At 33.9% G+C, this 23,103-nt stretch overlaps 1 protein-coding gene and 1 pseudogene across 1 annotated transcript; one reads left to right on the top strand and one right to left on the bottom strand.

The window, feature by feature from the left end:
* Window positions 1-5,927: 5,927 nt before the first annotated feature.
* LOC118908102 (olfactory receptor 10AG1-like) lies at window positions 5,928-6,893 on the bottom strand (annotated as a pseudogene).
* A 13,185-nt stretch (window positions 6,894-20,078) lies between these two features.
* Window positions 20,079-21,071, top strand: LOC118907986 (olfactory receptor 5T1-like). The gene has a single exon (XM_036877062.2). The coding sequence runs from the start codon at window positions 20,079-20,081 to the stop codon at window positions 21,069-21,071; it is 993 nt and encodes a 330-aa protein (XP_036732957.2).
* Window positions 21,072-23,103: the final 2,032 nt, after the last annotated feature.

Below are 23,103 nucleotides of genomic sequence, written 5' to 3'. Positions count from 1 at the left end.
TATGTACTTCTCATTTTGCTATATACTTTTAATAGTATAATTATAAGTATGGTTAGTTTTAAATTTACTGCTTCACTATTTGTGCTTTATTTCTCTGCTATATGTTTTTTTGTTTGTTGTTTTCCCTTCATTTTCTGCCTTTTGGTGGCTTGCATATGCTTTTAGTATTTACATATGTCTACCTTTTAAAATCTAATCTTCCTTGTTAATTTTTTTAGCTGTGGCTGTAGATTTAGCAATATGAATATCTGCCTACTGCAGTATACTATTAAAGAAATTATACCATATTATGTAAAATGTGAGACCCTGACAAGAAAACACTTGTCAAGTACCTTCTTTTGTTCTGTATTGTTGCTACAATACATTGATTTTTTTTGTTTCCAATTGCTGTATATCTTTTAAAGAACACTCAAAAATATGAAAAATATGAATAACAACCCTCTTATTTTCAATTTTGAGATCTATTCATTTTTTGGTAGATCCAAATGTCCATCTTATTATTTTTCTTACCTTTAAAAAACTTCTTTTAGTATTTCTCATTTGTAAATCTGCTGGTGATGCATTTTTCCCTTTTGTTTCAATTAAAAATACTTTAAAATTTCACTTTCTGTTTTGCAGAATAATTTCACTATTTAAATCATTCTTATCTGCCAGCTGTTTTTTAGCCCTGTAAAGATGGAATACCATTCTTACTGTCCTCAAAAGCTTCCGCCCTGAAATCTTCATTTTCCTCTTGTAAAGTTACTGTTTTAAGTTTCTTGTCAATTTTTTTTTCTGAGTTTTCTCTTTTTTATTTGGAGCACATTAACATCCTGTGTATATAAATTTTTCATGTTGAAAACTTTCACTCTGAATGCCTTTTTTTGGGTGGTGAGTACTTCCCAATCAATATAGTCCAACTGTCAGTGTTTTCCACTATGGCTAATAATTTATTAAAAAATACTTTTTTTATACTAAGGTGAGGAAGATAATCTATATTATCCCTTAAAGCTCTGTTATATTGTATTTCATATTTAGGTTTACAAACTATGTAGAATTTTATTCATAAATAATGTGAAGTATGATTTAACTTTTTAACAGTCACTTCTAATTCAATTGATATGCTTTATTAGATCACTTTTCTACACTCTTCTGCGATGCTACCTTTTATATATTCAGCTGTGTCCATGGGTGGAGTGTGTGTTGGACTATCTATTATGTGTCATTGGTCTTTGTATCTGTTGTGGAATGATTTCCCACTGTCTGTATTCTATAGTTTATAGTGAGGCATCATGTCCGAAAGAGTTGGTTCTCCCATTTTACTCTTCTTATGAGTGACTTGGCTATTATCAGCTGTCTTCATTTCCATAATTTTGGAATCAGCCTGGTTAGCTATACACACACACACCTCATAAACACACAGATGATATTTTATTCTATTTCCTTGAATTTGTGGTTCATATTGTGTAAAATTGACATCTTTTCGATACTAAATTTTCTAATCCATGAACATGTCACAGCAACCCATTTACTTACTTTTCTTAAGTTTTCCTCAAACATCTAGAGTTCTGGGTGGACCTCCTGAATGTATCTTAGTAGAATTACCCTTAAGCATTTGACATGTTTGATCTTATTTACATAGTGTATTTTTAATGTTAATGTATGTTTGCTTCTTTTATAAGGAAATAAATTGATTTTTGTTTACTGACTGAATTCAGTAAATGTGTTATAGTCATTTATACAGTCTAATAATTTCCTTGTACATTCTGGAATAGTGTCTGTGTATACATAGATTTATATCATCTAATAATAATAGTCAGTGGAGGAATTTTCATTCTCTCCCTTCCTACCCCTCGCTGTGGTCTAATTATCCTTTTTTTTTTTCTTTCTTTCTTTTCTTTCATTTTAATCATATCTGAACTTCTGTTCTTTGGGTAAGAACCTTACTGGTGAGATAAATGAGGTGTATGTAGTGCTAGTTATGATAGGAAAATATCTTTTAATCCCTGATTACCCAAACTAAATTGAACACCACCCAAATTGTGAAAATACAATCTCATTCATGTGGTTCTATTTGATTATTTATTTTATATTAAATTATCATAGTAATGTATTTTTCTAACTTTAACCGTTTTCCCCAATAGAATAAAAGTTACACAAAACTGGGTTTTACTCTTGCTAACACACCATTGTAACCGCATCATATAGAAAAATTAAGATATTTTATACATTCCAAATTAAACCAGTCACCATCTGAATACCCCTGAGTGGCCACAGTCAAAGCCACATGAAGCAGGATAATCACCTCGCTAATCCCTTCCTGAATTCCTGACCTTTTCATTTATGAGATACAACGAAGGGATGTTATTCTAAGATGAACAGTTCTGGTGTACTTTTTTATGCAGTAATGGAAAACTGCACAGAGGCATTCCATGATTTTTAGGAAACCAACTTTCTTCATAGCTTTTCTTCCATGTTTCTCTAGATCAGCACCATGTATAGTCATTTGATCATCAGTTACTACCATTTAACATTCTGTCCTTTGAAATTATTGTCTCCATTAATTCTTCTATTTGTTTTTAAGATGACCTTACTGATGTCATGATATCTACTTAGATAACAAAATAATTAGCTGGATAAATTAAGGCAATATCGGAAGTAAATAGTTGTTAACAAGTATGATGTTAAAGGAGAGAAATTTAAAAAACATAATAATAACAAAGGCTCACTCATTGTCTATCAATCTAGTTTGATAGAAAATGGATCCAAATGAGTTACCAGTATTTTGATGTGAAACATTTGAAGGAAAATAAACCTTGATTTTCTTTATGTTAACTTTTTCCTATTTGCTTGTTTAGACACTGTACTGATTCTTTTTAGATGTTAACTCTCTCAACCAGGAAGTCTAGGAAAAATAAAACAACGAGTATCTGTAGCAATTTGTTTTTAATTTCTATTACTATTCTTGATCAAAATAATTAATAAGTAAGTCAAGAAACCTGGGAGAATAGGTGATCCCATCTTAGGGCCATATAGTTAAGTCCACATATTTCTTTGAAATAGGATGCAGTCATATTTTTTACATTAGTAAAGAACAAGGTATAAGAAATGTGATGTCACTATTATGATCCTGCCCTATAGTCAGAGGATTTCTGCAAACAGACTAACAGGTAAAGAAGAACAGAGAGATGACAAAAAAAAAATCCTCAACTTGTTCAAATAACTGGTTCCAATTTCTCCTAAGTGCCATCTCCATCTCTGCTAGTTTGAATTTTAGGGGGTGGAAACACTTAAAAGACTCAATACCACACCCAAAAGGTTCTGTTGTTAATTTGTTCTTAGATTAATCATAGGTTAATTTTTAAACCAGAATGAGGCAACATCAATGTGCTGGATAAACTTCTAAAAATATAAACCAGAATCATTCAGAAGTTATTTTCCATAGGCTTACCATACAGTCCTCTTAAATAGCTGTCTTTTGGGAAAGAAAACAGGACACAATAGCTAATTAAATGGGGAGAGGAACAAGGATATTCACAGTGATTTTTATGGAAATACTACGGGGACATCAACTATTAAAAAAGAGAGACTTCATTTTTCAGTAAAACAGTCCCTAATCACCAGTGAATTGGTTGAGGGTAGTCTGCTGAATATGAGATTTAAAGAAAAATGTGTTTCTTATCGGCAATGCAAACATTGTGGATGTATCAGAGTGTCCAGCAGTAAACAACAAGCTCAGGAATGAGTAAAATTAGTGTACTTACGTACAGTTAGTTTATCGGTTCACTACCTTATGGCCACTTGGGATATTTTCAGTATTGAAATACAATAAGTAAAGATGTTGTAAATATAGCCATAAGGATTTGTGTTTTCCATATCTTGGGTGAATAACAAAGGGTGAGAATTCTGGGTCACAGGGTAAGTGTATGTTTCACTTCACTGGAAACTATCGGATTGTTTTCTGAAGTGGCTGCATCATTTTGCTTCTTACTGACCATGGAGGAGAGCTTCAGTTGCTCTGTATCCTCGTGAGCACTTTGCATTGTCATTTATTGTTTTGCTTGTAAAATTCTAGTCATTCTGAAGTTTGGGGGCATTGTAGTTCAAAATTGTATTTCCCTAATCGCAAATGGCATTGGCCTTTTTTTTTTTTTTTACGTGCTTAGTTGTCATCTGTGACGGTTATTCAAGTTATGCCTAATTTTTATAGTTATTTTTTCCTTTTTTATTTCATATTAATGTCTTTGGAGCTCTTTACATATTCTGGATATGTGTTCTTTATTGGGCAGTGGTTTAGGAAAGATTTTGTACAAGTCTGTGACTGATTTGTACATTCCCTCAGCAGTGACTTTCATAAGGCAGAAGATTTCATTGTGTTAAAGAACAATTTATCATTTTTTTCTCCTATGTTTCATGTATTTTACATTTTATATAAAAATTTATGACTAATCCAGTCATATAGATGTTGTCCTTCTATAAAAAGAGTTAGATTAGTTCTTATTTATTGATGTTATTAGTATTTTTTAAATGTTTTCCCCTTGTTAGTTATCCCTTCTGTATCACTATTTTTTGTTTTTTTTTCTATGTTAGGCAGGAGGGACAGTGAACATGGAAGACTTGTCAATATCTATCTCATTCCATTCCACCTCTAATCAGTTCAGGTGTTACCTGATTTCTGCTTGAAAATGTTCCTAGAATTTTTATTGGCGTTATTATGTTTCCCTTTCTTTAATCCCTTCCCTATATTCAATCATTTCCACTGTCATTTCATGGTTTCCGATAGGCATGTTCATACAAATGTGAGTAGATGACTATTTCATGTATGGGTTAAACCTTTAAAACAGTTGCAAGCCTCACCACATTCTTTTTACACTTTAAGAACTGATGACAGGTCCTAATTCCTTAAAGATCTTCTATTTGCATGTACTAATAATTTATTAGAAAAGCTCAAATTGAAAATAAGGTTAATTGTATCAATATAAATAGAGAACACCAACAACTGATCATAATTGCTTTGATACACAATGAATACAGATTTATTGTTTGCTTTTCATGATTACATGATAGCAAAGACTTATTGCAATAAACATAAATATCAGTAAAATGAAAGGGAAAATAACTGAAAGTTTTACTCTCAGATATTCACAATTAACACGGATTAACATTTTTATTGATTATTTTCAAAGTATATATATATGTGGTATACATGTGTGATATCTGTGTCTTTATACCAGATATGTTTTATAAAACTTTGTTTCCTTTGCCCTAATTTTTCAATCACTACTATTATCTCCAGAAAAATGTATGAAAAATATGCCCATGACTTTCTCCTCTCTTTTTATTACACGCAAATGTTTTAATGCTATTCATTTTTATCAAAACATTGGACTCTGTGTGACTCATAGAACTATTAATATGAATCATGCTTTGTATTTACTGATATTGATGTATCAAAACCATTTATGAAACTACATTCCCAAGAAGGTTCTTTTTTATCTAAGAAATTATTTCTTATAGAATCAATGTTAGACCAAAACAAATTATATACATATTTTAAATATACACTATAACTTAAAATATTTAAAATTCATTGCTAATGTTTCCTAAAATGACAATTAAAATTCTATAAAAATATAAAGACATACTTTCCAATAAGTGATAGAGTATTTATTGCAATAAGTTCATTACCCCAATCCTTATCAAAAGTTCACACTGAGAGAAAATATTGCATGCTAAAATTATAAAATTACCATTTAAGTGATTTATTTGATGAAATACCCATAAATGTAAATATTAAGAAATTACAACATTACAGGAAATAAATAATTTGGAAAAAACTACAAGTGTATAGGCAGAAAAAGAGAGTTTAGAGTAAGTATTGATTGAAATTTCATTATCAATAGGAAGAAATCAATTCCTGCAAGTGACTCATTTTGTAAAGAAGTAAATTATTTCCGTAACAATTTTCTCAGGGCCATGGTGACATCCTTGTTCCTTAGACTGTATATCATGGGGTTAAACATGGGAGTCACGATGGTATAGAAGAGAGAAAGCACTTTACCAGTTCCTGCTGAGTGGCTGGTCTTGGGTTGTAAATAGGTAATAGTGGCTGATCTGTAGAACAAAGCTACAACCATGAGATGAGATGAGCAGGTGGAGAAGGCTTTGGCCCGACTTGTGACTGATGGCACTTTAAGGATTGTGGAGATGATTTTGGTATAGGAGATGAGGATCAACAGAAATGGAACCATAACAAATAACACAGCAACTATGCATACCATCATTTCATTCAAAAAGATGTCCCCACAGGCCAGGCTGAGTACTGGGGGGATGTCACAGAAGAAGTGGTTGATTAAATGAGAACCACAAAAGGGCAGAGAGAAAATCTGGCATGTCTGCCCTATCTGGACCGGGATTAAACTGGTCCAGGATCCAACCACCAGCTGGACACACATTTTGTGGTTCATGACTAGAGGATAGTGCAAAGGGTTACAAATGGCCACATAGTGGTCATAGGCCATCACAGCCAGAAGGAGACACTCTGTGGCTCCCAGCATATGCATAAAACACATTTGGGTAGCACAGACAACTAAAGAAATCATTCTTCTCTGGGTCCACAGATTCATGAGCATTCTGGGGAGAGTAACTGATACATAACAGATTTCCAAAAAAGAAACATTTCCCAGGAAAAAGTACATGGGGGTGTGGAGAGCAAGGTCTAGTTTTGTTACTAGGAGTATGATGCCATTGTTCACCAAGGTAATGATGTAGATGACTAAAAACAAGCCAAATAGAAATGACTGGAGAAGGGGAACATCTGCAAAGGCCAGCAGAACAAATCCCATCAATTCAGTTAGATTTCCTTCTGCTGGTTTTTCTTGGGGTTTCATCTATGGAAATGGGAAATTGAGCATGTGATTTTCATTTTTCCTGCATGGATCAATGCTGTTGCCTTAACTGTATCAGGATATCAAGACTGGTTTTCATAAACACTGAAATTGTTTCTAATTTAATAATGTCACTAGTTTCCCACTCTCTCAGGTTACACCTTAAAGATTATCACTCTGCACACTCTCCTGAAATTTCTTTTAAGATATTAATTTTGAACACAATGCAGTATAAAACCAAACTATGCTTAACTAAGCCCAGACTCTGGAAAAAATTGGCAGTCACTGAAAATAGACCCACAGCTTTGCCATGTCATCTCACTTTGAATTAATTGCACTTCTTAACAATGCTATTGTACTTTCCAATTTTTCTCTATCACACTTCAGTAGAACAATAGGAGACAGTGCTTTGCTCATTCATTCTCAACTGTCTGTTTCAACTCTTCATTTCCCTCCCATCACTTGATGATCTTGAGCATCAATGTCCTTATTATACAGTTTGTATTACTCGGCACTTTACCAAATGAAATGAGAGAATATTTTATTGCATGTAGGGAAAAAGAACAAGTATTTTTTTGTAGTGTACTAAGTGGGGAATATTAGAGGGATTTAATCAGGAAAAATTGTCTGGAAACATGGATATAGATAGATATGATCAATAAAGAGGGCAACCCTGTGTAAACAGGGACAGCCTGCAGTGTGTCCCTTCCCTGTGTGCATGTGTGAGAGCAGGGGGACAGATGTACTGACTGCCGTGTCCCTTTGTGCTGTGTGCACCTCCACCAGCTTTGTTGGGCCTTGAAAGCACACTTCAGGTAAGTTTCTAAACTCACTTTTCTTCAGATAATGATATTGAGACTTACCAGTGATGGGTAATTTGATCATGTGTACACAGATTTTGTGATTGAATGTTGTGTCTATATTTTTATTGGAACTGAGTTCAAATCTTGACTCCATAACTTATTATCTGAGTGGTATTAAACAGGTGTTTAGATTTTCTAATCGTATATTCCATATTCCTGATAATTAAATGAGATAATAAGAGTAAAATTCCCTATTAATTTTAATTGATTAAATATGATATATACTTGATAAAAATATGATATTACATTCTTAAATCTTAAATCCTTAAGGTTGTGACATATTTTCTAGCAGAATTTCATTTAATAGAGTTCTTGACTGACTTCTTGGTCATTACTTTTTTCCATTCTCTCATTTCACTAGGGCCAGGACTGGTGAAGGTGAATGAGAACCCCTAGGCACCAAACTTAAGAGATCATCTTTTCAGAGCTGATTCTGCATTGCACACTCCTGAAAGGCAGAGCCTCCTTAGATGTTGTTCCCTGGGCACCTGGACCCAAGATCTGTCTCAGCCTTGCCTTTCATTTCTTCATTCTGTCGGTTTGCACTTTGTCCACCAAGCATAGCATAAATATAGTGTCAGGAAGAAGGAATACAGTTCTACCAAGATGGACTGGGTTTGAATTATGACTCCACCACCTCTTAGCTGTGTGTCCTCCTGCAAGTTCTTAATCTTCCTGTGCCAAGGCTCACTTGACTATAAAACTGGCCAACAGTTGTACCAACCCCGAGGATTATTATAAGAGTAAATCCATTTGATATATGCAAAACAACTTGAAGAAGTCCTGGCATTTATAAAAGTCTCTATAAAGGTAGTTGTTATTGTTGCTATTAAAAAGTAAACTCTATTATTCTAAATTTTACCCTCCATTCTAAGCAGTAGGAAAAACACACACATTCATTTACTTTTCTTTGTATCACATGGTTGACGTGGAAATGGAAAGAGATCTTAAAGCTGTCATCAGTGTTATAAAAATACTTTACACTTAAGCTAAGAGTTCTTCATGACTTCTCTGGCAATATTTTTTTTTTATCTTTATAACTACTCTGCAATCCAAGAGCACACAGCACTCTTTCAGGCCGTCATGTTTCAATGTGGGCAATTTCGTTTGTATGTCCTTCCTGTCACTCACATTAAGGGATCTGGGAGGTAAGGACTGTGACTATCTTCCTACTTGAGATTAATATAGATCTTAGAAAATGCTGTACATCTAATATGGTGCTGAGTAAATTGATCCTGAATTTACCTAAAACAAAAGATATGTTTTGAATGAAATCAACATTCTTAAAGGGAGAAAATGATGAATATGCAAGAAAATAAAATTCTAATCATTAAGCATCACTTTAATGAATGGCAATTTTTAAAATAAATGATTTCACCTTATTACTTGAATAAAATTACTTCCAGTACTAAAGAAAATTTCTAATATACAAATTCAACTTTGTGGTGATGACATCATCAATGTGTAACGTGATAGAGTGAAGATTTGTATATTTTCAATGAGCAGAACAAGGTAGACAGAGCAGAGAACTACTCTATTTACTCTCATAAAATTACATGTCTTTCTTTTAAGTGTTTGAGTTCTTATCGATCAAATCAAGTAAAATTTTGTTTTCTAATCATTTAATACCAATCCTTCATTCCTGGAGAAACCCAAATAATGAAACGATGTTTAACAATATTCTAACTCAGTTTGAAATGTTGCAAGCTACCCATCCCTCAGCTGTATTTTTTATATCTGATATAAATTAGCAGCTAAAACTTAAAAACAGTATTGAACTTAACATTGTTTTTCATTATTTTGTAAGTCCTTAGATCTATCATTTTGTTTTCTAAAATTAATTTTCTTTGGATTCCCCAATGTTTGTAATCTTATTTAATGGATCGTTTTTACTATAAATCTCCCATTGCAATATCCAGAAGGATACATAAATATAACATTTATTTATTACATTATGTTGGCTCAAAATGAAGTTCCCTATAATATCTATGCCTAGAAAACATATTTGTTATTAGTTTTCAGTATTTTGAAGAGATTCAATATCACTACATATTATTACTATTTCATTGTAAATTTTGTTTAATAGCTTCAGAAATAATAGGAGTTATTTTAAGAAGGTGACACAGTGCTACTGTATGTTAAATGCTTATTTTAAATTTAACAATAAGATCTTCTGCCTACTGTCAGTTTAAAGAGGTTTGTATTTACCTTCTTTATTTGGGATGTTGCTGATGTTTCTCACATAGTGGATTTAATACTTAAATCTCTGTATGAGAAATCACTTGTTTTGTCAAAGGTATTCAAGCCAACTTTAAAATATTGTTCCTTCTAAACATAATGTGCTCTTTAAATGAAATTAGTTCTCTCTACCCCAGGGATCTCCTTCACCTGACACATTTAGGTTTTTAATTAAAAGCCTGTTTTTGGCACTCTCCTCTTTTTTCTTCCTTAAATTTTTTACTACCTGGAATACTTTCTTTTCAGCCTCTCCATGGAATAGAATGCACAGCACATCTCATTTCTTAAGTCATGGATAAGGGGCTGAACAACATCATTTCAGACCATCCAATTCTCACCTTATCTATTGTGAGCACTCCATAAAGAGCCTCTGTTCCTAGTAGACTGAGATCTTGGACTTGTTTCTGTGATATTCTCCTCTCCCCTAATAGGTTCCTTGATAACTAGTTAAAAACCATCATGTGAAACAGTTGAATAAATGTTCTGATGACAATTGTTTTATTTTTATATACAAATTGATATGTTGCTTTCTTTGTGCCTACCTCAGCAATCTGAGATGTGGCTGTTGAATGTATTAAAATAGTTGCCCAAATTAAAATTTTCATAAAAGTTAAAAAGAACATCTTAATAGGGAGAAAGTTTTCCTGCCCTTTGCAGCATATCACCATCTTTTCCCATTTTACATCTTTAAGATTTGAATGTTTTCAGGCTTTACTTATGATAAGATGAGAATCTGAAATACACCCAGCAGGGATCATGGGAAGGATACAAACCAAACCTGTGTGGATTCCAGGCTTCACTTCTAGGAGAGACCATTTTTTTTCCTACACTTGGATTACTTAAGAATCTTGGCTTGGAATCAATTTCTCATGAAAAAAAAATAGGATGTTGATTCCTGTTATTTAGCAAATAATGATTTCTAAAGTTTTATGAATATGAATATAAAAATATTTATGAGAGGGAGCTCCTGTGGCCATATGGTGACAGAGTGACTGGGGAAGTTACCTGCACAGGAGCAGGAGCCCTGCGTCGGAGATCGGGGACGCCAGGGAGGAGCGCGTGGTGACAGAGGCCTCGCGGGATCCAGGGGTGACAGAGCACAGCCGGGGGCTGAGCGGCCAGCAGGGCCTGAGCTGCTGGGGGCGCACATCCCAGAAACAGCTGTGCTGGAAGGGGCTCTAGCGCCTCGTGACAGCACCGTGCGGTGCTGGGCATGGATGGGTATCTCCAGGCTCCTCTGCGGAGTAGGAATAGAGTATATGTGCGTATACATACATACAGAGAGAGAGAGTAGAAAAATGAGTAGAAATTTGTATTTACGACAAGAAAAGGTCCAGTACCAATGAGAATTTGTCATGTAATATAAGTAGCCTACCTAACTGGTGAAATATGGACATATAAATAAATGTTTTGGAGACAACTGGGCAGCCTTAATAGTAAAAATGATAAGCTATTCTTAATACCTTATATTCTAGCAGGAGAAACCTAAATGAGACAGAGATTTAAATATTTTAGAGAGTGAAATGATGAAAGCATTTTAAGAAAAGGTGTTTTCCAATTTGGAGTAAGGAAAGTTTAATTATGACTCAAAATACAGAATGTGCGATGCAATAATTGAAAAGAAAACTGTAAAAATTAGTAATTCTGCATGATAGAAAAACAATTCCCCAAATTAGAGTCAAATAAAATTGATATAATGGGAAAAATAATTACAAATGATATCTCAAATAAAATTCTCTTGGCTTGTTCTTATGTATTGTAGAAAGTCCAAGATATAAATAGAAAAATGGACTGTACAGATATGACATTTCACAGAAATGAGAGAAAAATGATCCCTGAAACAGGGACAGATATTCAGCTTTGTTTATAAAACAAAAATTAAATTTTAATCTGAAAAATGATTTAGTTTAGAAAAAGTCCTGAGATATTATTCCATCTACCACTGACCAAGCACAACTGGGTTTACTCTTTGAATCAATCAGTAAAACATGCACAGATAAGAAGTTATGTAGTAACATAATATTGAAACAAGTTTGTACTTGGAACACACTGTGAACCAAGTAAGGGTGAATAATCATGTGGGCTAACTCTCTCTGACTTAATGAGCCTTAATTTGGACATTGTCATCTATTCTTTTATTCCACAACTCTATGGTACCTCTAAAACATGAGTTTTATAATTTATCCAGTTATAAAGTGTTTACAAAAGAAGCTGTGACCAAGTGCATCTTAAACAAATTGAAGTTATTTTTTATTTGTTTAAAGTGTTGGAAATGATATTCTTATTTACAAGTATATCCATTTATAGACGGTTCCACTCATTTATCCAAAATGATTCAGTAGTACCACCAGTCTTGAATCATTTTTTGTTGTCAATGATTATTTTCTTTGACATAAAAGGCAGTTCACTTTTCTGAATTAGATTCAGGAAGAAATAGAAGCATGGCAAAAATATAACAAATAATATTGCATTTTTCTTTTCATTGTAAACATATGTTCATTAAAAAAATGTAGGTATACATATTACATCCTAAATGCTACATATTGTATATATTATATGATGTATATAACATATATATATATATATACACACACACATATATATATATATATAATTAATAGGCATTCAAATACTATCTTTTAACCTTAACTTAGAGGATATATACATTGTGATTTTGGCTTGTTTTCTTAACAATATGCTCCATTTTTGTACATACATCTGTTTTATTCATTTTTATCACTGTTTAGTTTTCCTTTTTGTCAAATTATCACCATCATTTTCCATTCTAATTGGAGAAGGATTTGCTATTATGAAAGATGCACATGAAACCTTGGACATGTCCCCTGACAGACGTATGCACGCATGTCTGCTGGTACATGCCTAGGGGTAAGATTCTCTAGATAAGGGCCAGCTGACTGCTGAAGTGATCCATGCTGGCAATGAGAGCTCCCACTGTGCCCTTTACACAAGTGTTTTTTTTTTTTTTTTTTTGGTGTTTCGGATGAATCATAGAAACCTTCTGGTTCTAATTTGCATTTTACTAATAGCTAATGCATTACTTCTTTTTGTTTCCTGATCATTTGGATTATCTTCTTTTGTAAATGACTTTTTAGTTCCTTGTCAATTTCTGTTTTTGATTTGGAAGACTTCTTTATATATGCTATATTTAAACTCTTTCAAAATTTTCACTTTAAATAAAATTGACATCTTTTCAATATCGAATTTCCTAATCCACGAACATGTCACAGCACTCTGTTTACTTACTATTCTTCAATTTCCCTCAATCAGATAGAATTTACTGGGTGGATTTCTGAATGTTTCTTATTAGAATTACCCTTAAGTATTTGATATATTTGATCCTATCTACATAGCATACATTTTTAGTGTTAATTTATGTTTGCTTCTTTTATAAGGAAATAAATTGATTTTTGTTTACTGACTGAATTCAGTAAATATGTTAAAGTCATTTATAAAGTCTAATAATTTGACATCAATTACTATATAAGACGGACTTTATTTGTCAGTACAACAGTCCCTAATTGCCAGTGAATTGGTTGGGGTGGTAGACTAGTCTGATAAATATGAGATTTGAGGAAAAATGAGTTTCTTATTGGTAATAAAAAACGTTGTGGATATATCAGAGAGTCCAGCATAAAACAAGCTCAAGAATGAGTAAAGATAATGTACTCGTGTATAGTTTATCCATTTACTGATGGTCGCTGGGGTTTTCCAGTATTGAAATACAGTAAGTAAAGATGCTGTAAATATTGCCAACAGGATTTGTATTTATAGGTTTTCTGTTGTCTTGAGTGAATAACAAAGGGTGAGAATCCTGGGTCACAGGGCACAGTATGTTTCACTTCACTGGAAACTGTCGGATTGTTTTCTGAAGTGGCTGCATCGTTTTGTTTCTTACCAACATGGATGAGAGCTCCGGGACACTGTATCCTCGTGAGCACTTTGTATTGTCATTTATTGTTACATTTGTAAAATTCTAGTCATTCTGATGTTTGGGGTCACATTGTAGTTTAAAATTATATTTTTTTTATTGCAAATGGCATTGGTCTTTTTTTTTACATGCTTAGTTGTCATCTGTGATGGTTATTCAAGTTTATGTCCAATTTTTATTGTTTATTTTTTCCTTTTTATTTCATATTATTGTCTTTGGAGTTCTTTACATATTCTGGATGTGTGTTCTTTGTCGGACAGTTGTTTAGGAAAGATTATGTATAAGTCTGTGACTGGTTTGTACATTCCCTCAACAGTGTCTTTCATAAAGCAGAAGATTTAATTATGTTAAAGAACAATTTATCATTTTTTCTCCTATGTTTCATGCATTTTATGTTTTATATAAAAATTTCTGACTAGCCCAGTGCACAGATGTTGTGCATTTTTTTTCACTAGAAATATTATAGTATTTATTAGGTTTTATATTGAGGTTTAAGGTCCATTATGAGGCAAGGTTTATAAATGTGCAAAGAATGAGTCAATGGCTACATTTTTTGCCACATAAGACTATTGTATATATTCAGCATCATTTTTTTTAAGATTGCCCTTTCTCCATGGATTTTCCTTAGAAGCTTTGCTAGAAATCAGTTGGCTCTGTTGTAAATTCATTTCTTAAATTGCATTTTGTTCCATAGATGTCTGTTTTCACCAATGCCACATTTTTTGCTATTTTAGCTTTATGCTAAATCTTGATCAAATTTTGTTAAACTTCTAGCACTGTTATCTTTTTCAAAATTGTTAAGACTACCTTATTTCTTTTGCCTTTTCATATGATTGGATAATCATCTTGTCAATTTCTGCAACAACACTTTTATAATTTTAATTAGATTGACATTGAACACATAGATAGTTTGGGATCACAATTAATTAGTAGATCCCTTTTTTCACAATTGGGTGGTCTCCAAATATCACTTTTTTTCTCCCTGCCTCCCACTCTCCCTTCCTCCCTCCCTCCCTCCCTCCTTCCTTTCTTCACTCAGATTCCATAGCCAACTTTCCTTAACTACTAATTTAGAATCTCTGGGTATAGGGTACAGGCATCTATGTATATTTCACAATTTTTTGGAAAAAATGTTAAGTGCATAGCCAGTACAAATATACAGATTAGTATGTGGGATACCTAAGACAACACAAGATCTTATATAACTCAAAAATGTTGACCTTCACCTTTGCCAGATCTCTAATATTCTAATGTTCCACTGGTTGAAATACTAGTTATCTGTATATTGCACCATCTTTCCTGTCAATAATTTCTATTCATGTATTTATATCTTATCTCTTCTGTTAAACTCTTAGCGAGCTTAAATGAATCTCTCATACCACTTAGATGTATAGCACTTTAGCATTAAATAAGTATAATAGACTTTATTATCTGATAAAGAGGTCTCTCATAGATTATGCTGTCATATTATTTGATTATATACAAGTTTACTGTACTTTGTGAGAAGGGAACAGGTTATATTCCCAGGAAGAGGAATCTGGATTTCAGAGAATTTAAGTCATCAACTCAATAACACACAGCTATTTAGAATCAGAGCTGGACTCTGTCTTGTATCATTAGATTTCTTTTCCAGTCCCATGCACATTCTTTTTCCATTGTGGGATCATTTTATATCAGAAGCCAAAAGGCACTCATATAAATATTTTTTATCATGTAATTCATTGCTCCAGACTGTTCACTTGTTAACAATGGAGAATGATGAAATCATTTTATTACTTTTATGTCCCAGAAGAGAATTAGTGAGCTTTGTCATTGGAACATCCCCGTGGACATCAACAAGAGCTCGGGAACCAGGTTTAAGAGTCCAAACGCTTAATATTCATAGCACACCTTAGTGAGTAAGCGGTTCATTCCCACAGGTAAGAGGAACGGTTTTCCACCATTTGCAGAATATTTCAGAAGCTCTAACTTTCAATCTCAAACTAGGTTTTGCTTTAATATTTAAATCTGAGATAGAAATTTCTAGTGAACTCATAGTTGCATTACAATTTTAATAAGGGAATTCCATGGAATATAATACAGAAAGTAGGAAAGACTCTGTACATGTCTAGTTCAATAGAGCTTTAAATGAGAAAAGTGCTTTAATTAATTTAAAGAAATTTGGTGGAAGAAAACAGAATAATGGTAGAAGAAATAAATGACAATTTAAAGTTTAGGAAAATTATTATATAGAAAGAAAATTAATTATCAACCAGCCATTAGGGCATATGTTATTTTGGGATCATAATTTCTTTTTCTTATGGAGGGATGTAAATGAATTTTAAAGTGATTTGACACCTTAGCTAATTGACCTAGAAGCAACTTCTTTTCGTTCTATGTTTTGTTTTAATATCATAGTCTACTTAAGCTTGTGGCTTTAAAACAATTCCAGTGCAAGAGGATGTTATTTTGTATTGTTCAAAGGGATCACAGTTCCAGGATAACAACATGTCACAAGGAGTCTACAATATAGGCAAGTGGAAAGAACTTAAGGGGTGTGGCAGAGACGCCTGGACTTTAATCCTGGCTCTGCCTACAATCTGCTGTGTCAGTTTAGTCAGTATGTAGGTCTAGCTGGTCCTCAGTATTCCCATCTATGAAAGGATGCTGAATTCGTTAGCTTTTAGGTTGCTACATAGATTACACAACATAAAGTACGCAAAGCTCCTCACTCTGTAGCCACTTTATGGTTTGTGGTAGCTGCTGTCCCTGCGTCCGTTCTTCTCAAGCTTAGTGCTTGTAAACTGTTCCCGTGGGTGTCTAGCCTGGGCGCTTTCTGACTGTATGGGGGCTGGGGAGCTGATGGTTGTAGTTTTCCAGAACCATTGTGGTTTGTTAAAAATTTGGGATCTATACTTTAGTCATTCTAGCCTTTTTTTCAAAGTTTAGATATAAACACAATCAATTCTAATTTCCTTACATATTTGTTGACAGAAATGCCTATTTAAAGGGCTTCTTGGATGAGGTACTTGAACTTCAGACTTTTGTCTGTTGTTCCTTTAGTTCCCTACAGTGGAGAAGACAATTGCTCAAATCGGACCTGAGTTTCAATAAAATGTATCTTCATTCATGAACCACTTTCTGGTCCTACATATAAGATCAGAGGTATCAAGGGCTGTGAGAAAATTAGTAGGGACAAATTATCAATGGGATTTAAGTAAACACACTATAATTTCACTGACATGCCCCAAATCAGAAAGCAATAACACAGATGTGTATTTGAAGGTGCTTGATACCACAGAATATTGTGATATACCGTGCTTAATTTCATGGAAATAAAAATTTAATATAAAGTGTCATATAACACACATATGTGTAACTAAAAGCAGAAATAGTTTCTGTTTGGGCCCATTGACTGCTCACTGCTTTGATGACAATTTGATTTTATAACTCCTTAATTATTCTGTATTTATAGTTTTATTGGTTAAAACAAATTTGTAATAAATATAATTTGGAAGTCATATGCATCCTTCACATATAACTAACACTTCAATTTAATAAAACACATTTTAGTGTATCTCACAAATAAGCACTCTGCAGTCACACATGTTCATGTGGCTGAGTAAGACGTGCACAACAATTTTGGTCAACTTAGTTATTATCCACACCCAGAACTCCTGGTCTGGCCAATGTACCAACTGTGCCAGGCTTCATGGCTCTGTTCTTGTAGCCCCCTTAGCTGGGCAGCCCTCCTTCTCATGCAGCAGGTCCAGCATCCTCCTCCTCCGTTCCTGACATCCCTTGCCTACAAAGGACCCCTCTGTCCCTGGTGGCCATCAGGATTCCATACTGCGTCTATCCTAGAACCACTTACACGTCACTTCACAGCTGTGGCTCCCAGCTGTCCCCCTGAGGTTGACACATTTGTCTCATTCATCTCTGGGCATCTCTTTTTTGGTGTCCAAGTCTGTGCCTGACAGAAACAGGTGAATTTGTTGCAATAATGCTAAAGAATAGTCTTGTACAAATGCAAGTAGGTTTTTTCAAAACACAAAAAACAACAAAGAACTTATTCTTTGGTTTGAAGCATAAAGTTACTTTCCCGAGATCATACTAGGTGTTCAATCTGAGATTTAATACAAGGTTTTAGAGCCCAAATAAAATGCTTTTTTTAAAACTCTTCCACAGCTATGCTACTTCAGCTTAATCAGTTAAATAAAGGTTAGAATTGTAAAGCTGACATTTCCACTATGTGTCTCAGTCAACAAATAATTTTTAATGAATTCTATAGTAGACCACTTACTCGTTAATTTTGCATAATTTACATATTTTTATTTATTTTCATTGTGCTTCTTCCTATCTGCCTAATTCTTGTTTTGCATCTAATTCTCTTCACTAAATACTTCTGTAGTTAATACATGGATTCTCAGAGGCAAGGAATTTTTAAAACATAAATGTATATTTTGATTCTCAAGCAATACATTAATATTATTTAATGTTGTTAATTTATGTTTTTATATGTTATTTTATTAAAATAACCATTCAAATTAAGCTAGAGGTTTTTTTTAACACATTTGTGCATGTGTATTCTCAGGAAAAATGTGTGAGTTGTCTGTATTAACACAGAAATCAATATGAAGCTTAATTATATTTTTTTACTGTATAATTCTCTAAGGACTAAATAAACATTTTTTTTTGGCTTGGTAGCCCCACAATTAAAAAGCTATTCTATGTATTAAAACAATTTTCCACATGAATCTGGGAGGAACTTTCTGGGAAAATATGGTCGCCTGACTTTCTTTTCTTTCTAATGATAGCTTAAGCTGATTTGCTCATTCTCCCTGATGCATGGTTGTTTCAATATAACAAAAATATAGTGCGGTTCACGTTAGGAAAAAGAAATCCTTTGTAGGTCATTGAATTCAGCCCAGTCCTATGCATGGCAGGTTTTTCACTCCTTAAAATGACATGATGAGAAAAAAACAAGGGTCATTATGCTGAAATCTTGCTTGTAAATATGGTAAATGCAACATTTAATTACGTTTCAATGACTGAGGCTTTCTGTCCAAATGCTGGTGACAATTTAACATTCTGGTTGGTTGTTATGCACTTTCTTTTCTTCATACTCCACTGAATGAGAAACAGTCTGGCAGCCTAGGGAAATACAGCATTAATAAAATACTCCATTGTGGCTTATATCGTGATTATATTCTTTTAGCAGTCATTTTGATAAATAATTTTATCTATTATCATGTGATGTTTTATGTAACTATAGTAACTTCATCGGTACCTATACAATTTTAAAGAAATAGCCATGAATTAATTTTTATTTGCAACGGTAATGAGTACATGTATGGAGAAAAATCTTGAATTGGTAGTAAGGTAAAATTGGAAAACAGTACTAAAATAAACTACAGAAGCCAAATGTGGGACAACTTACTATTATGTGTTTCAGGAAACAAAACTGTAAAACAAAAAAGCAATAGTCTCTTTATGTTTACATACAAGGTGCATCTACCTCCAGAATAACATCTATTTACTATTTCCGGAAGCACTAATGAAATGAAGTAGCCAGAACAGAAGGCACAAAAAAATAATTTGATTGGAAAAGTCTGCCTTATATGACTGGTTGACAGGTAAGTCTAACATACCCCAATTCTGGGTAACTTGGGAACATTTTAAAATTAAATAATTTTCACACTGATTTTTATCACTTATGCGCTATCCAGTCACCTGCATAAGTGTATTTGTTCCCATTTTAACAAAAGTGAACATTAAGAAAAGACATTTCATGCACATTCTAGAAAATGTAGGGTTAGTAGTCTGGTGTGTATTTTGTAGTATCATATTTAGGGACCTAAAAATTCCTATATTCATTTGTCTCTCTGAACCTTAAAATGATGTATTATGAAAATAAGAAGTAGTAAACTTAACAGAAAATAAATTGTCAATTAAGCCACATAAATTGGCACCGTTTTAACATGACAAATTTAGACAACAAATGAATGAAATAATTTCTTATTTATTTATTCAGGGTAATGCATCCACTTGGACCCAGTTCACCACTGTCTTTTCCTTCACTGCCAGGGATTTTAATATGTTCTTCTAAGAAACAAACACAACGATATGATTGGGTGAATTGTATTTTAATTCTGTTTTTAAAACCTGTAAATGAAAACTGAAATGTCAGGGTCAACATCAGATTTACATTCACACGGGACTCAGTTGAAAAATGTGACTGAAGTCACCACATTTATACTGATGGGCTTCACAAATGACTTTGAGGTGCAAGTCTTCTTATTTTTACTATTTCTAACAATCTATATTTTTACTCTGGTAGGAAATTTGGGGATGGTTACTTTAGTCATTGGGGATTCCCATCTCCACAACCCGATGTACTATTTTTTGAGTGTGTTATCATTCTTGGATGCCTGCTATTCTTCAGTTATCACTCCAAAAATGTTGGTCAATTTCTTATCAGAGAATAAATCCATTTCATTCCTTGGATGTGCAGCACAAATGTGTCTCTTTATTACTTTTGGAACCACAGAGTCCTTTCTCTTGGCAGCAATGGCATATGATCGCTATGTGGCAATCTACAACCCTCTCCTGTATTCAGTGAGCATGTCACCCAGAGTTTATGTGCCACTCATCATTTTCTGCTATGTTGGTGGCATCCTGCATGGTATTTTGCACACAGTAGCCACATTTAGTCTCTCCTTCTGTGCATCCAATGAAGTCAGACATGTCTTCTGTGACATCCCTCCTCTCCTCGCTCTTTCTTGCTCTGACACTCACATAAACCAGCTTTTAGTCTTCTACTTTACAGGTGCTATTGAGATATCCACTATCCTGATAGTCCTGATCTCTTATGGTTTCATTCTGGTGGCCATTCTGAGGATGCATTCTGCTGAAGGGAGGCGAAAAGTCTTTTCTACATGTGGCTCTCACTTAACTGGAGTGTCCATTTTTCATGGAACAGTTCTCTTCATGTATGTGAGACCAACTTCCAGCTACTCTTTGGACCAGGACATGATAGTGTCTGTATTTTACACCATTGTGATTCCAATGCTGAATCCCATGATCTATAGCTTGAGGAACAAAGATGTAAAAGATGCAATGAAAAGAGTGTTTGGAAAAAATTGGGATCTTGATAAAGTGCACTTTTCACATTAAATATTAAATTAAGACTGATGTTCATTATCTTCCTATCATAAAGTTGATTCAAGTGCTCTTAGTTTATTAGTGTTTTTCTATTTCTCTTGCATATTTTAAAATAAAGATCATAGTAAATCCAACATGTATGCAGTTTTTACACATGCATAAACCATGTCATCCATTTGCCTCTTAGATATGTATATCTCCACAAATACAGACATAATTACACATACACACATCTCTGGGTATATATGTATATATATATATATATATGATGATACTGCTTGTATTAGTTTACTGGAACTGCTTTTACAAAATAGACTTGTTGCTTAAATAACAAGAAACTTATTTTCTCACTGTTCTGGAATCTGGAAGTCTGAGATCAAGGTGATGGCAGGTCTGATTTCTCCTGAGGCTTCTCTCCTTCACTTGTAGATAGCGATCTTCACTCTCTTGTCTTCAAATGATTTTTTTTGCCTCAGTGTCAGTGTCCTAATCCCTTCTTATAATGTCAATATCCATACTGGATAAGGTCTACCCTGAAGGCCTCATTTTAAACTAATTACTTCCTCAAAGATCCTATCTCCAAATACAGCTACATTCTGGGGTACTGGGAGTTGATACTTTACCATATAATTTTGGGTTTATTTGTGCATGCACACACACACACACACACACACACACACACACAGGCATATATACATGTAACCTTACATTAAAATGAATAATTTTATCTTTCATCTCCATATACTAAAATTGGATAAGCTCCCAGAGTTGCAATTGTAACTTTGTAATTATATCTGACTAGTTTGAGCAAACAGCACCTCAACCACAGCAAAACCACAGTTCGCACAATCCCAGCCCACTCTCCATGGAGTCAGTAGCAACTGATGCAGGCCGAAGCTGTCTGCTCCTGGATCTATGCATTTGCAGAAACATCATTCCAGCCCGTGATCCAGAGACCAGAGCTAACGTGTTCCTGGTGTCATCACCCTGGTATTTGTGAGGCTGCCTTTCTCCCCCCTTATTATTTCACCCAGAGCACAGACATTAAACACATTTTATTTCCTCACAGAATACAGAGAGTAGGCATTAACATTTATCAAGTTTATACTTAAACTCAAGAATGACAAAAGACAATCACAATCGAGAGAGTGACACATGGTGGCTGGAAGATTGGGCCCTTCCCACAAGATGCCCCTGCCCAGCTTTCTGGGTGTCCCCACAGGCCTGGTCCTGACCCAGCTCTGCCTTTGCTTTTTTTGACCCCAACCCCTCTTTCATGCCCAATGTATCAATAGTTTTATTTACCTTTTCCAATTTTGCTGAGGTTGCTTCCTTCTTCTTGATTAAGTTTTCATATTTTAAAATATTAAATTGTTAGGACCATACATGGATGTCCTATAAGAGCAGAAACACTCTTAATTGTCCGATATTACCTGTAGGAAAATTTTCACATTCTTTATTGATTTTTTTGTCATTTCATTTTTTATAATTCCTCTGAAAAGTTTTTCAGCATATCATGCATTGTTGACATCATCTGGACATGTCCTACCTGCTTTCTCATTTTTAAGGGGCACTGGTTTGCTATGTAGACGTAGACATTTATGGTTGGGGGGTCAATCTTAAGAAGACAATGGCAGTTCTGTATTATAAAAAGTAAGATTACTTGAATTATACTATCTCTTAGACACTATAGGAGCCCCTGAATGGATAAACCTCAGTCGTTAATGAATTCTATAAACAAGGATTAAGAACAAATTTTACCTATGAAACATTTTTAAAATTAAAAATCCCTCTTATTGCAGCATTATGAATTCAACATATCTACATTTCAACCTCCTCCATGTACTTTATGGGGAGAACCACTTTAAGCATGAACCTGGTGTTTCCAGCCCCATATGACTGCTTTACTTTTGACTAAGTTTTGCTTCTATATCAGTTTGCTCTTGTTTCTGAAACAGAGACATTTTCCATGCCTGGAGTTCCATGCGCCTTCACTAGGTCAGGAGAAAATTGCTTCCTCAGCATTTTTCCTTAGTCAGAACAT

The sequence above is a fragment of the Manis pentadactyla genome, chromosome 9 (assembly GCF_030020395.1).
Source record: "Manis pentadactyla isolate mManPen7 chromosome 9, mManPen7.hap1, whole genome shotgun sequence".
NCBI classification, from domain to species: domain Eukaryota; kingdom Metazoa; phylum Chordata; class Mammalia; order Pholidota; family Manidae; genus Manis; species Manis pentadactyla.
This window is presented reverse-complemented; position numbering and strand designations above follow the sequence as displayed.

What these genes read in the sequence shown, in the direction of transcription:
- LOC118907986 (XM_036877062.2), top strand. Translation starts at nt 20,079, where the DNA reads ATGTCAGGGTCAACATCAGATTTACATTCACACGGGACTCAGTTGAAA.